The sequence below is a fragment of the Orbicella franksi genome, chromosome 3 (assembly GCF_964199315.1).
Source record: "Orbicella franksi chromosome 3, jaOrbFran1.1, whole genome shotgun sequence".
NCBI lineage: Eukaryota > Metazoa > Cnidaria > Anthozoa > Scleractinia > Merulinidae > Orbicella > Orbicella franksi.
Genome location: NC_138147.1, coordinates 27354005 through 27370414, shown reverse-complemented (window position 1 = coordinate 27370414; position 16410 = coordinate 27354005). Strand labels below are relative to the sequence as shown.

General features: G+C 39.6%; 1 protein-coding gene across 1 annotated transcript; it reads left to right on the top strand.

Annotated features, from left to right (window-relative positions):
* The first annotated feature begins 2 nt into the window (after nt 1–2).
* LOC145481756 (uncharacterized) lies at nt 3–14415 on the top strand. Its single transcript, XM_081460284.1, has one exon. It carries the CDS (start codon nt 8904–8906, stop codon nt 10659–10661), a length of 1758 nt encoding a protein of 585 aa, XP_081316410.1. The 5' UTR covers nt 3–8903; the 3' UTR covers nt 10662–14415.
* The last annotated feature ends 1995 nt before the right edge of the window (nt 14416–16410 follow it).

Sequence of the window (16410 nt, the reverse complement as noted above, 5' to 3'; positions counted from 1 at the left end):
GGGGGCAGGGAGAGAAACGGGCAAGTCTGAACTTCTCTCCTCCTGTACCTCTTCAATAGACTACTTCGTGGCTCTTGCTTGGTGCAAAATATTGAGCAATGATTATTGTTGCAGAATTACCCCCTATATCTTGAGCTTCTCACCACCTTAGAATTACACGTCCCACTTGTTCTTCTCCTGCCTTACTGAGGACTAATCTTTTTTGTTAGGTATTCTGACTAGACAAATAAATTTTAGCCAGTCATGTCTTGTCTCGTTCTCCAAAATTTATACTGAAAACCCACGTCCCCACCATACTAGTCAGGTGTATGACAACCACTACACCATCAGGAGAACTATGCTAGGAACACAGCAATCGAAGCTCAAGGTGATTTTACAGTACAGCCCCAAAATAATGCACGTGCAAGAAGTGGCACAAGCCGCCGCAAGAAGTAAAATTGTCTTGTTTTCACGGTTCACCCACCATACAAGAACATTCAAAACGCAAGACGTTGGAAGTACAACCGCAAGAAGCCGTAAGAAGCTGAAAATCTAACTGCAAGAAGCCGCAAGAACTTATGAATCTTACCGCAAGCCGCAACAAGGCGCAAGATGTTGCTGCAGTGCCATGTTGGTGGTCAAAATATGTTCAGCGCTTGCTCGCAATGTTAACCATAAGATAAGTCACTACAGTGGGAAGAGATATATTTCGAACAGCTGAGACCAGATCTGGATTTATGTTTGCTTATACTGTGAAAATAAAATCGAGCGTACTCCCTTATTACGTACTTACGTGTCCATGATACCTACAGCAGGAAAAAAGCCCCTCGATCACTTGAACAGTCTGATAGCAGATAATTACGCGACAATCACAAAACGTCTCCAAATAATGAGGCCCATAAAGAAACAGTCCATGTGGAAAAATCGAACTACGGTATACACTTGTAGTTAGCCTGGGTTCCAGCGCTTTTTGCTTCTGAATGCCAAATTCATGATCTGTGAGCAAAGACAACCTTCGTTCAAATCGCACACAGAATCGCAAAGACTTCGTGTGCCGTAAACAAATGAGACACTACAATGTTGTAAACTTCTTTAAGAACTTTTTGCAGAGTTATTATTACAGGTGAAAAGCTCTTGCAGAAAATATATTTTGTGTTTCTAAACAGGCGAACAAAAGGCTCATCTCTGTCTCAATCTGTAAAGTTATTTGAGACACCCTTGATTCACAGGTTGCTCAGCACGAGACCAAAATCTTCCCACTGTCAGTGACAAAATCCACTGAATGATTTATTCGTGAACGAAATCTCCAAAAATGACTTCAACAGTGTTTGGACTTTATATGGCTTACACTTAAGAACTAAATATTAGTCACATCATTCAGAAACTTCCCAAGACCTCTTGTGTAAACGGAGAAGTGCATACGCCTGAAACTTCTTGTTTGAAGAGAACCTCTGTTCATATTAGGAATATGTGGGTAGATAAAACAGCTCAGTAATCATAAGGTTCGAGATTTTGCTATGGCTTTCCGGGTGCGAAAACTCTTCGGGACCTTCGAGAAACGGGTCCTGGTAACTTGGCGAGTATCGTCTTGATAAGTATTTTCGCGTGCTAAGATGTTAGCGTAAAGAAGTTCTTGTGGTTTGAAAATCCTACTGCAAAGAAGTTCTTGCGTTTCGAAAATCCTACCGCAAAGAAGTCCTTGCGGTTTTAACTTCTAACCGCAAACAAGTTCTTGCGTCTTGCAGGATCCAAGCGCAAGCGACCCGCAAGAACCTGCGGACGCAAAAAGAAGTTCTAGCACATGCATTATTCTTAGGCTGTACTGTAAATGATTAGGATGTGGGCTTCCCAGACAATTTTATTTTGAGGTGACAAGCCGGGCAGGGGAAGCCAATACTGTAACTCGGCTTCTCAAACTCATTAATAATTCATCAAGTTAAAACAAAGAAAATCACAACCGCGAAGGAGGTTTGGATACCCAGTCTTAATTCGCATAGATTTTGATGATTTTACTTCTCCGTTTACTCCTTAGTTTTTGTTTCAATTGAGAAGATACATCAAACACTCGAGACAGTGTTACATCAGCTATCCAAACACCTCGAATTTCAGTGTTTGGATATCCCAATGAAACACCGTCTTTCCTCTTACGTTTGAGATATTACTTGAAACCCAACTAAGGATCCAGTTGAGAATTCTTTCACTACAAGTGCTGCGAACAACTGTTAAATGCAACAATTAGGGCGCGTTCGTTTGGGATCAATCCGGAATAGGAATAATTGGAATAATGCGAGCAAGCGTTTGTTTGGGAGCTATTGTCATTCCGGAATCCCTGGATTTCCATTCTGGCTGTCTGCTTCCCTTTGCAGAAACAAAGATGGCGTCGTGTTCAGGTGAAAGTGTTCAGGCTGTCGATAACCTGCGATTATACCCTCCCTCCCTTATGTTCCCTTCTTCTTTCCAGAAAAAAAAAAAAAACGCCTGATCCCAGGTTAGTGAGAAGCAGGAACTTCAACTCAGCTTATCACAGCTAAAGTTTTCACCAAACACACGTGCCGTGATACGACAATTGACATCTTCGATAACGCACTGATCAATCTTCTGAACTCTCAGCTAGTTCGCTAATCGCCCAGTAAAAACTCAGGACGACTACAGCAATCATTGCAGGGCGTGTAGCTGGAAAAGGACTCGTTCCAAGTTACATCTGCGCGTTACCTGACAAAATATTGCGTGACTTACCAAACTAATTTGAATTCAGTGTCACGCGAGTAATTGAGAGTTTCAAAAACAGCAAACGATCGTAGTTCGGCAACTTCTCTGACTACTGTCTGCTCTATAAGGAGTGTGTAAAATACTGAAAGTTATACAGAGGATTCAAGCTACACAGAGATGTATACACTTGCTAGGAAAAAAAAAAACATTAAGCTCAAGTTAAACATAGCAATGACAGTGTTCAGTTGCAAAGAAGATACGAAAAATTAGGCATTGCAGGTGGCCGTCGATAAAATCAGGAACATGGAACATTCCGGAACATCTCGGAACATCCCGGAACATCGAACAATCATGATAATTATGAGAAAAATATGTAAATTTAAATTTTCGAAAATCAAATAAACAAACTGGTATCACCTCGAAATATGAAAAGATATTTTGGGGGGTAGGGGAGTTGGTAGGGGAGACCACAATGAGAGCAGGCTCCTCTTCTTTCCTGCCAATTGCGTCACGTGATTTTACAGCACTCTGTTTATCAACACAAACATGGACGATTCGAACGATGAATGCCAGGTAATTCATTGTGTTTCCTTTGCTGATCCCTGATTTCTTCAACATATGAGGTGTTCGTGGCATCTGAGCATCATACGGTTACTTGTAAAGTCAGTAGCCATAGTTTTGTCACTATTCCGTCTTCATGTTGCAATTACCATTCCCAGTTTTGCGCTCTCCGCTAGGAACGCCTGGCACTATGACCCACCAAGTGCAGACTCGGTCTTTCCGGAAACCCGAGTAATCAAAGTGCGTCCACGCGCGTACTACGCATGTTTGGTCTACTTTGGTGGCGTTCGAATGGCTCGATAGGAAGCTAAGTTTGATCGAATGTCAGATAACGATCTGCACGCGAAGTTGAACTAGCGATGAATAGATTATAGCCTGCGGTTTTAATTAAATAAGTATTAACTTGTAGGCGAGAAAACATTTTCCAATAAAGGCATTTGAACTGTTGGCGACACTTAGAATTCAGTTTCAGATCGCCAACATTTGTAACAAATATTTCTTGAGACAAGTAAGTTTTGACCAGCGACCCTGCAAGACAGCGCGTCGCCAAAAGTTTTTAGGTTTTCTGCTTGTATTTGCTTACACTGTCATCAGAGCTTAAGCAGTCCGACCTAGTTTACACAAGACACTCAATGCAGAAGAGTTCCTATTTCTATCTCATGGAGAAACTATCCCTTCGTCAGAAATCGTATGCGCATACCTTTGAATTGACGTAATGAATTGATCACCTTTACAGCGTGACTAGTTTCAATTATATGGAGGAGTTGCTACTTGTAGTTCTACTCCCTCATACTCCCTAATGGATGCTGGATGGGATGCCGCTAGTCCATCGCAGGGTTACTCCAGCATTAAATTCGCCGGCACCCATTTGTACACCTGGGTGGAGAGAGGCACTGTGAAAGTGTACCATATGCTCGTAACTAAGACTTGGAAAAGCAATCCGTCCAGCATTGTAGCTTACCGAGGAGTCACAGAGATACTAGCACTTTTGATGTCTCTTATTTACGATTTAAACCTATAAGATTTGTCTAGTTTTAATTTTAGGTAGCTTCTTTTTGCATTTACAGTACTTTTTCCGACTTTTTAGAAGGGGAAAAGGCACCAAATGTCGACAAGCTGACTGGTACAAATAAAAACGTGTAACCCGGCGGAATCGATCCGTCGAAATCAACAAAGGGTCCGGACGCACTGGACTGACAAAATTTGTTTGGCCCTTCCAAAAATCTCGACAAAATTTGTCTCTGCCAAATTTTTAATTTGTCGAGCGTGGGCGCACTGAATCACAGCAAAATATTTGTTAACCACAAGTGTCAATCACATGGAAATTAACACCATCGCTTGCGCGCTTTCAATTTGATTACGTGTAGTCGTGAAATTTGCACTTGTACTAGTACTCGGCTGACTCGGGTGGACATACGGATGTACAAATTGAGCAGAGCTTGGTCCTGGAGATGCAGCTGGAACGTTAACGTAGACTTGGGAACCGTAATAGTTGTACTGTACGAACGGATCGTCATGGAGCATACCGAGGTACGAATCTTCCATGTTTATCGTTGATTGCGGCGCAAATATAAATTTAATTTTGGCGGGCTTCGGACTGAAATACTCCGACTAAAAATAGAGATCAAATTTTCTTGACTGACATTTTCCTTCAAATCATGGCGTGTAAATTGACAAATCTGTCAGATTTCACGCCTGACAAAAATTTGTCCTGCTCCGAGGCAGGACGACGGCGTCTTTGAGGTTTGGTAAGCCTTGACAAAATTTGGTAGATCTAAAAATCACCGGACGCACTTGTCTCAGGGAATTGATGACAGATTTTTTCGCAAAATAAACAAAAATTTGCCCAGTGCGTCCGGGCCCAAATTTAATCACTGCAGCGTTCCTTCAGATCACGTAAGGCTACAAACAATCAATATCAACTTGTTGTTACGCTTAACAAATGAACGTAGAACGATTTTCTTTCTAGAACTAGCCAGTCTTGTAATTAAAATGATCAAAGAAAGAACGACAGCTTAAAACGAGATAGCAGTAACACACGAACTCCAAGTAAATTGCTTTTAACTGGCGTAATTACCGAAATTTCTAAAGCGATACCTTTCAAAAATATTAAAGTTAAAACGGGTCCATTCTGTTTTTCTTTATTCACCCAAATGTTCTAAGATACCCTTCTGCGGTTTGTTGGTTAAGATGGGCGGTCCCAAAGGGTCGCTTTTTCAGCCGTTTTGGTCATAAATGGGGCATAATTATCAACTTCTTCTCGCGAGGCGGAGAAATCAGAGACAAACTATTTTTATGGCCAATAATTCTGTTGTCGTCAGAAGAAATGGGAAGCTTAGTAGTCCTATAAACACAAAGTGAGAAATCGGCCTCTCAACATCTGCACGCGCTTCGATAAGGACGGTTTTTGGAAGGTTTCTTGGTCCCATCGTTTGAATTTCTTCCATTGTGTTTTCTATGAAAAACGAACGGCTGATAACGGAAAAGGAAAAGTAAATTTTAGGTCCATGTCTGCTTCCTCCGCCCTCATGTGATAGCAACTCCTTATATTTTCCGAGGAAAGGTAGATAAAAATTGAAAAGGTGCAATGATTGTCGTCGTCCGGTCATACTGAAAAGATTGCACTAGTCCAAAAAATTAATGGGTGGCTTTTTCATTATCAATATTGAAATGAGAAAATCTTGCCGGCGCGCGCGGGGTAGGGGATTTGCCCTCGGCCCCTGGTAATTGGCCTAGGGGGGATACTTCCAGAAAAGTTGAGTGGGGGTGTGCGGCCCACTTCCCAGAACCCTTACCCTCTTTATGACCAAAATCTGCGTTTTTTGCTACCCTATTTATGACCTGACCAAAAATTCGATAGCCTATTTATGACCGTTGCGGCTGACACAGTTGCCCTAAACATACGTTATGAAGGGCTTTTGTTGAAGGTCTTATTGATAATGATGAAAAAGTAGCTTCTGCTAAGAAACATACCCAATTCAAGACTAGAGTGCTAAAACCATACCCAATTTCCAAAAGGTGTAGATAGCAGCAGACATGTAAAGATTTTAAGGAAAACGACCACTTTTTTAAGTTTAAAAAACATGTTTCGACAGAACTTCTGTCATCTTCAGTTGAATGAATGATTACAAAGCAAGTTGAATAATAAGTAGGCAAAAATGCTAATTAAGACAAATAGTAACAACAGAACGTGAAAAGGTGTAAATTAAAAGGATAATTTTAGATTTACATGGTGTAATTGCTGATTGAGGCAAGGTAGTTCTTTTTGAATATGGATAGCCTCCTTTATCTTGAGTTGAAAGCTGGTAGTGGCGTGATCTAAAATATGAAAGCAGTCTATTGAACACAATGAGCGACAACGTTCAGAATTCTGAAGATGTTTGAAGATGTGAGAGGCCCTATCAACGGCTAAGTGCTCACGTACGCGTACACTTGGTTGGGGTTACACGAGGATATAACCAAGCTTACTGAAATTCTCAAAAAGAACCTTTTCCCTGCCCATTTAATTGAAAAAGTGGTTAACCGTTACATCACTGGGACCCATAGCAATCATTGTCCCCGGGGCTACCCCCTTACCACCTCGCCCACGTTTTACTTTAAGCTGCCGTACATAGGCCATTTTTCTGTCATCACTCAGAAGAAGATTCGGCACTTAATCAAACGCTATTGCAATGATTTAGACATCAAATTAGTTTTTTCTTCCTTTAAGATAGGTAACCTTTTTGGTGTGAAAGACCCTATCCCCGGCGGGCTTCGTTCACGTGTGGTTTATAAGTTTACATGTGCGGGCTGTAATGCCTGTTATGTCGGCGAAACCTCCCGACATTTTTCCACACGCGTACGTGAGCACTTAGCCGTTGATAGGGCCTCTCACATCTTCAAACATCTTCAGAATTCTGAACGTTGTCGCTCATTGTGTTCAATAGACTGCTTTCATATTTTAGATCACGCCACTACCAGCTTTCAACTCAAGATAAAGGAGGCTATCCATATTCAAAAAGAACTACCTTGCCTCAATCAGCAATTACACCATGTAAATCTAAAATTATCCTTTTAATTTACACCTTTTCACGTTCTGTTGTTACTATTTGTCTTAATTAACATTTTTGCCTACTTATTATTCAACTTGCTTTGTAATCATTCATTCAACTGAAGATGACAGAAGTTCTGTCGAAACATGTTTTTTAAACTTAAAAAAGTGGTCGTTTTCCTTAAAATCTTTACATACTCAATTTATAACCAAAATGGACAAAATCGATTCCCTATTTATGAAAAACCCTACCCTTTGGGGCCTCACATACAGATACCTATATAGCCCATATAAGGGAGTACCCCCCTCCCGGGTAATTGGTCGCGTTACAACTTATGTGACATTTTGACGAAGCTGGTGCAGCTTTCGTTGTATAAACGGTCCGATAAACGGATCCCGAAGTTTATTTTATGCGCTGTGCAAGATACTAAAAGATAAGCATCAAGCATAAAACAGAAATAAAGCCCATCATTCATCGCAAAACATAGTTCCATTCAAGCGTGTCGTGTTCACTCAGGTTCATTTCCCAGCGATGCAACCTGCAAGTGTTCGTTGTCGTTGTTTTTCAAATTCGGGCATATAGCCCTCAAGCTCCCAGTAGTCTTGGCAGTAGTACGGGATTCAGTTGCCATTAAACGGTAAATGAAAACTTACGATTTTCTTCTTCTCCTAGTGCTACCTCTGCGGCAGAATTTATTGAAGGGTCAGGACGACGGCTACGGTTAATTTCTGCAGACCGGCGCCATTATTTACTTTTGGAGTCTCGCAAGTCTTGAGAATTGATCAACTTAAACGCAACCTTCACCTCAAAACTGGATCTAGAGTGTACACAAGTATTAAAGGAAGCTATTTGCCACTACTCAGAAGGTCAACAAACGAACCTGAACGGAAGAAGATGTATTTTCACCGGGTGCTAGGGTTATGCAAATGAGCTTTGACACGAGCAATAGCTATGTAAACACACTGACTGTGGCAGATTTTAATCTGTTCTCGCGTGCAATACAAGGAGATACCCACCGGTTTGAACTTATAGAACGGTTGATTAAGGTATGAAATGTACTGTGATGTGTTTTTTAGGCTTCATTTAGACCCAACTTTTGAGATTTTTCCCGTCAAATTTGGCTAAATTTAAGTAGGCGATCAAAGGCCTCGGAGTAGGGTGTCTTCCAGCCTCGCTGGTAAGCTTAGAATATTTCGGAAAGTTTCCGTATTTCGTCAGTCAAAGTAATGAATGTACCTTAAAATTCGTATGAAAACGAAATTACGTGAGCTACATTTTAGGCGACGTAGCACGCTTCACAACATCGGTGAATTTTACCTTTCTGATTACGGTCGGCAACCTCAGTTCGGCCAAAATTCAATTTTGGCTCTTAGCAAAGCAAAAATACGGAATTGGAAAATAATAAATTGCTTTTATATATATGTGTGTCAAACCCTTTTCACTGACTAAAAATGAAGGAAAATTATTTTTGGTCCCGAAGTCGAGTGGACCGCTTTTAGCGGGACTGCCACTTAAGCTCGTACCCAGACCTCACTCGAGATTAAGACTGCGTAAGACGTGTAAGTGTAAGACTGGTAGCAAGATCAGGAGAGGCTACCAAGCTAGGCAGCTAGCAGAACGTCGATGGAACGAAGAGGAACCCGGAAGAAAGAGCTAGCCAGTTCCTTTTTGGTCCTTTCAGCCGCGGTCGAACCCTTGTACTGTTCACAGGCTATGGCGGATTCGGTGGTTTCACTTTACAACCAAGAGGAGAAGAACGAGTGCAGATCCAGGCTCATTAAGCACGCCATAAAATGTCTGACAACGGAAAGAGATACATCGGTTTGTGTAACACCATATCATGTTATCAATATCTGGACGAACCTTCTGAAAACTCAAGAGGCCATGCAGCATTTCTCCTTTGAAGAAAGACAATCCATAGCGAATGCAATTGAAGGATGGAAAATTTTCCATGAAAGTTGTTTACAGATCAAGACACCTCAAAACCTGCGGGTGTGTTATCTTGCGGGAGACAACCCCATGAACGATCTCCAAGTTCTTGTCGACAACGGCATCCTCACCCAGAACATCTGGGCAATCGAGAAAGATGCTACAATGATAGAGAGCGTGGTTAAAACTATCAATCACCAGAGTTTGAAAAATTTCAAACTCTTCAAAGGTGATATAATAAACTTTCTGATAGACTTGGAAGGACAGTTTGACATCATTTACTACGATGCGTGCGGCACCCTACCATCAAAGAAACAGAACACGTTGAAGGTCATCGGAACCGTGTTCCTGCACAACAAACTTACATCTCCGGGTGCGCTAATAACGAACTTTTCGTTTCCGCCTGAACAGGCGTCTGAACAGGACACGAAAAGTTCGTCACCTCAAGGTGAGGAAAGAAATAGAATTATGTTTTTAGCAGAAAGGTATTTACAGTATAGAGAATTAAATACCCCTGCTTTCCAAGATAATAGTGAAAATTATGAAAACATACCGGCCAATATTAATACAAGGACTGCTGAGGATACCTACAGTGATTACATAACCTATCAAGTCATTGATGCAGCCGCTGTCTATATCCCTGCCCAAAGAATGCTCCTTTCAGGCAGGATGTCACTATGGGATCAACTGTATACGAACAAACTTAAATTCCTTGAAAAGGTTAAGTTATATGACACAGGAAAAGAATACAGTGAAACTGCCAGTACATCATACTTGAGAAAGATCGGTTCTGCCATCATGATGATACCAGGAAACGATCTGTGCAGAAACTGGGTGAATGAAATTTTCCCAAACTGGAAGACATCATCTCTAAAAAAGGAAGAGATATCATCACTTCTTATGACTCATCATTTATCATGTTCAGAAGAGTTCATTGCGAAATTTGCCAATAAAGACTTTCAGGAGAGATGTCTGCTCAGAGAAGCTCTTGATCCTGATACGAATGGTGCCATACGTCCCAGTTTTTGTGATACACTAGATGCAGCTAGTGCGACCCGTTTGGTTGGTGGCATTCATTACGGCCAATTGGCGAATCCATCTTTTCCGGTTGTAGACCAGTTACTACGACTTCGCTACACTGCTAAGAAGAGAACAATGTTTTCAGATGTATTTATTTTTGATAAATGTCGGTATTTTTATGACCAATTTCCTTCTGTTGATTTTGCAATTAATTCTATCAAGTCAGAACAGCAAATGTTAATAAAAATGATAGTGAATGGCTTGAGAACTCATTTGAGAGAAATTTGTTATGACCAGTTTTGTAATGTTGCTGACTTGCATGTAAACAGTTTGCAGATTCCACAACGGCAAAATGTATATGTTGATTCTCCAGATCTGTTGCATCTGTTTCTTTTTAGGGGGCTGTTACTTTTGGAAATTTACAGTAGTTAGTAGTTAGAGTGTTTGTTCTTTTTTTCATGACGTGAACCCTATGATGAACATTTACAACATTACTAAGATTTTTGACTCTATCCTCTAGAATGGCATAGTGTATAAGTACACTTGTCTGAAAGCTTTGCTACATTGAAATGTAATAATAATTATTATGAATGGTTAAAATTATAATTTCAATGGTCTGCTTGGTCAGTTTGAGACAATAACTGTGTACTTTTTTGTGTTATAAAAAATTAATTATCAGGAGTTTGACCAATGGGTGATTCCTTCATTATTTTTTGAGTTATATTAGCACTGGGGAAGAACACTTGAGGAGTGCAAGAAACTCTCAACTGCACCACATGATCTGATCTTTATGTACTTCTCTCATGTTATTCATAATTTGTCAGAATTTTAGGCAAAATATTAAACAGGTCTTGATGTCAATATTTTCTCCCAATGCCATCTTTGAGTCTAACAAAGTCTTGATCATGCAAAAGGGTCATACAGCCGTCTGCAAGCATTGTCGTTTCACAAAGTTTTGGATTTACCCCAACTGTGAACAACTGCTGTCTATTTTGGCATCGAAGTCGCATATTTGATTGTGCAAGAGTCGCCATTGTGAGTAATGTGTGCTGCTTGAAATCTGGAAAGCTTGTCCCTTTTTTTCTTGGCAAGAGAATTTGATGGTTTCCACTTGCTTTCTCTCCTTGTGGAGTCCAAGGTAAGCTTAATTTCAATTATAAGTTCTTGGAAAGTTTTGGTTTCATTGTTTCTTTATTGTTTTATTTTGTTTACACGCATTGAAATAATTCTGCCTGTTTTAGTATCCAACGGAAGTTCAAAATTTGTAAGCTTATTTTAAAATATTTCAAGTAAGAAATGCGAATTGCCTTATCTTTTACATTTGTTGTCATTCACACTACATTTCTTTTGTATTCCATGCAGTTCGACCAAAGTGAAAATTTCTTCACGGATGGTATGCAAGTCAACCTACACGTACGATCAAGTAAATATACTCCGCAATATTTTAGTGATCATGGATGGACAAATTAGGTCCAAGAAGACTGTGCAGATCTACGTACATGTACTTTTTGCGAGAGAGATATGCTGTCCAATTGTGTCAAACATAAGCCAGACGCATGGTGGCTGGTGATGGAGAGTTTTTTTTTTTTTTTTTTTTACTTAATCCAGAAATGAGAGATTTAAACAAATTAAAATCAAACCTTGAAATAATTATGGAGAACAGAATGCTTGATACTTGTCAACATAAGTATGTTCTGTAATCGTTGCAAAAATCTATTACAAGAGACATTAATCTGCATTCCTTTTGAATATTACTACATTGCTTGTGAGATTACCACAAACAATTACCAACATATATAGAGGATATTACACGGTGGCGAGAAGATATGAATTTTATGTTCTCGTGGCAAGAACAATATCTCACGAGTGAGCGCAGCGAACTCATGAGATATTGTTCTTGCCACGAGAACATAAAATTCATATCTTTGAGGTAACATGTAATGTTCTTTTTATTACATAGACATACTGATGACAGCGTTTTTGACGATTTTCCGAAGATTTCCGAGCACATTTTGAAGATTTCCGAAGATTCTCCAAAACTTGTTCGAAGGTCACACGAACGTTTCCAAACATTTTCCAAAGATTACCGAAGATTGCCGAAGATTGCCAAAGACTTTCGAGGAAGACCCAAAGATGTTTCAATGACACACCAACGAATTTAAGAACAATTAAAGAGACAAACTTGATATCAGTGAAATCATCGCTATCCTCACTAGTGAGGACTGATATGGAAAATACGCCACTTGAGTCCCGGATGTGTTTCATATGAATTTTACGAGTGGCATACAGTGGTGTCCATATAATAAATAGGAATAAAATACCGTGATTTTGTTTCCAAGAAAGAAAATTATTATTTTACTTGCATACACTACAATATGTAGTACCCTTATTATTGCATTGCACCAAGCTGGGGCTTCTCCCTATAGTTGACTAAAGGTGCCCTTTTTTCAAGCTGGAGGTTTTATAAGACTTAACAGGACAGGGATTTCAAACATTAACTGATTATTTATCCAAGATATAAGATGTAATGGGGGCACATTAGGTTTTTGAAAGGGGTTTCAAGCTAGAAGCCACATGTATATAAAAGAGAAGCCTTTCCTGTCAAAAACACTATGTAAGGTGGATAGGGTTTTGACCTTGGGGCAGATCGAGCCTCCTTGTATAAAAGTTTGTTACTTCCCTTTCCTCTCCCCATGGACATAGTTATAGAGTAAAAAACTTATAAATTGTAAATAAAAATATCCCCTTCACTTCGGGTTCAAGATTGAAGCAAAACTGTCTGAAATGATTCTTATAATATTGAAGGAAATACTTTTCTTTCTATAGATTTTCCATTTACCAGCAAGCTAAAATCAAATTGTTTATGTTTGATACAGCCTAAAGTAAACAAGATTTTGCCAACATCCATGTCTCACTTAAGTGAAATTGGGTAAAATACTCTTGGCAGTCTCGGCATTCTCAAGTTGATTGTCTAAAATAAATGTCAAAATCATGAATTATAATTTTCGCATAATAATTATTGTTATACAGCTGTTTCATAATGTTAACTGAACAAGGACCATAACCTATTTACCTTGACCCAAAATGCACTGCCAACCCACCAATATTGTACATATATTATAACCAACTTCAGTGACTAGGTGTCAATAGACCATTTCACAGTTGTCTGCTCAGTGACCTGGCCTTTGGATGGCAGCGAGGCTGGAGTGGACCTTGTTTTGATACAGACCTCACTGCTTTTGTTGTGTAAAACAAGTTGTTCTGATGCTAACTAGGTGCATTTCCATGACAAAAACACTGAGGTCTGTATCAAAACAAGGTCAACTCCAGCCTCACTGCCATCCAAAGGCCAGGTCACTGAGCAGACAACTGTAAAATGGTCTATTTTGGACTGACTGGTGAATATGGTGAACTCTCATTAATTAATGATTTCATTTTGAAACAGACTGTTGTTATTCTTTGACACTACATCATGTCTAAAATAAATGTCAAAATCATGAATTATAATTTTCGCATAATAATTATTGTTATACAGCTGTTTCATAATGTTAACTGAACAAGGACCATAACCTATTTACCTTGACCCAAAATGCACTGCCAACCCACCAATATTGTACATATATTATAACCAACTTCAGTGACTAGGTGTCAATAGACCATTTCACAGTTGTCTGCTCAGTGACCTGGCCTTTGGATGGCAGCAAGGCTGGAGTGGACCTTGTTTTGATACAGACCTCACTGCTTTTGTTGTGTAAAACAAGTTGTTCTGATGCTAACTAGGTACATTTCCATGACAAAAACACTGAGGTCTGTATCAAAACAAGGTCAACTCCAGCCTCACTGCCATCCAAAGGCCAGGTCACTGAGCAGACAACTGTAAAATGGTCTATTTTGGACTGACTGGTGAATATGGTGAACTCTCATTAATTAATGATTTCATTTTGAAACAGACTGTTGTTATTCTTTGACACTACATCATGTATAAGTTAATGTAATAACAATGTTCCAGTTCCAATCAAAATTAATTATTATCCATTTTAAAAGTTATAAGCAGTCTGTGTAAACAACCTGTTATTTGATTTTTGTATTTCTTTTCTATTTTGAGCAGTCTGGGTTCAAGCCCTGGCTGGGAACATTGTGTTGTGTTCTTGGGCGAGACACTTAACACTCACAGTGCCTCTATCCACTCAGGTGTATAAACGGCGTCGACAAAACCTGGATCGGACCGGACCGGATCACGGATCGGATCACGGACCGGATCACGGATCGGATCACGGATCGGATCACGGATCGGATCACGGATCGGATCAAGGAAAAAAATCCAAAATTTTGTTGAGCAAATTGCACTAGAGTGACTACTGTGAGCAGAACGTTTTATTTAATTCAGGTGTGATATTCCTTTATTCTTTTATAATATCAAGCCAACTGGGAGCTGGTCACAGATCAATTTTTTTCAGGCTGTTGGGTTTTGATTGCGATGATCAATCATGTCTTCAGATCTTTCTCCGCAGTTCAGATAAATGATATTTCGTGTAATCACTTGCATCAAAGGTAAACTGTCATAAAACGAGTCAGTATGGTAATAATAGGACGAACGTATGAATAGAAACAAAACTAAAAACACTAAAAAATTAAACACCAGATGAAAACAATTTCCGTTTTTGAGACAAGTCTATACTTTTACAAGATGTGAGTTTGGAATACGATATTTCGCACTGGAATAAAACGAAACAAGCCATTTGTATTTCAAGGAAATATAGCTGTTTTTCAAAAAATTCTAGGAATAACATCGATAGTGTGAACGATAACGCAACCCGAGAATAAACAACATTTTAGGAGTTACGTCGCGATTTTTAGAGTTATTTTTAGGGTTGTAAAGAGCTGCCTTTAAATAGAATAAAACCTTAAAATGATCGTGTTCTAGGATAGAAAACACTTAAGAGGCAAGAACAAATCAAAACGGAATGAGGATCGTTAAGGATGGCAAAGATTAACGGGGATTGCAAATGACGAACTTGAAAAACTAGGCTAGTTTTTTCAAGATGTGCAAATCGTGACTTGGCTCCTTCAAAGCAAGTCATGTCCTTAAGCTTTCGCACGTAAGTTTTCTCATTAACTGTATTGTGTGTAACGCCAACTGTAACGCTCACATCTGACACGAAAATGTAGCCGAGAATTAGCCACTGAAAACAATTTCAAAAACGAGAATGGGAGGCTCACGCAAGCTTCGAGCCAACTAACGTTCAAATATAACTACATCTGCCTGTTCATTACAATTTAAATTCGTCGTAAATTAGGCGCTTATGTGGCTTTTTAAATGACCTCTTGTCATTCTCTGTAATTAACATGTCATTGCGTCAAATTCGGGATTCTTATTTTCATTCAACATATTTTAGTTTTCCACTTTTATTTTTTATTTATTATTATCTTATAAACGGTTTGATTTTTGTTTTTGATTTTTTTTTCTTTAAAACTTTGTTGTTGTTTTTTCTGTGATCCGATCCGTGATCCGATCCGTGATCCGGTCCGTGATCCGATCCGTGATCCGATCCGGTCCGATCCAGGTTTTGTCGACGCCGGGTGTATAAATAGGTACTGGCAAATTTAATGTTGGGGGTAACCCTATGATGGACTAGCATCCCATCCAGGGGGGAGTAGAAATACTCTTAGTCACTTCATGCTACAGAAACCGGGATAAGCGCCGGCCTGATGGGCCACTTGGCTCGTATGCAGACTTTAATTCCACTTCTGAGTTGCCACTTGCCTCTTTTTTTCAGAACGAGTGCTTGTGCAAAACGTTTCCAATGAAAATGACTTGATTTTCACGAGAATGAACGTATGGGTGACATACATTTTCATACAAATATGTTCGCACAAACACTTGTTCTACCACAGAGGCAAAAGTCAACTTGGAATAGACCATTTTACAGTTGTCTGCTCAGTGACCTGGCCTTTGTTTGGCAGCAAGGCTAGAGTTGACCTTGTTTTGATACAGGCCTCACTGCTTTTGTTGTGTAAAACAAGTTGTTCTGATGCTAACTAGGTGCATTTACATGACAAAAGCAGTGAGGTCTGTATCAAAACAAGGTCAACTCTAGCCTCGTTGCCATACAAAGGCCAGGTCACTGAGCAGACAACTGTAAAATGGTCTATTGGCCTAATCATCCATGAGCTGGTTCAG

What these genes read in the sequence shown, in the direction of transcription:
- LOC145481756 (XM_081460284.1), top strand. Translation starts at nt 8,904, where the DNA reads ATGGAACGAAGAGGAACCCGGAAGAAAGAGCTAGCCAGTTCCTTTTTG.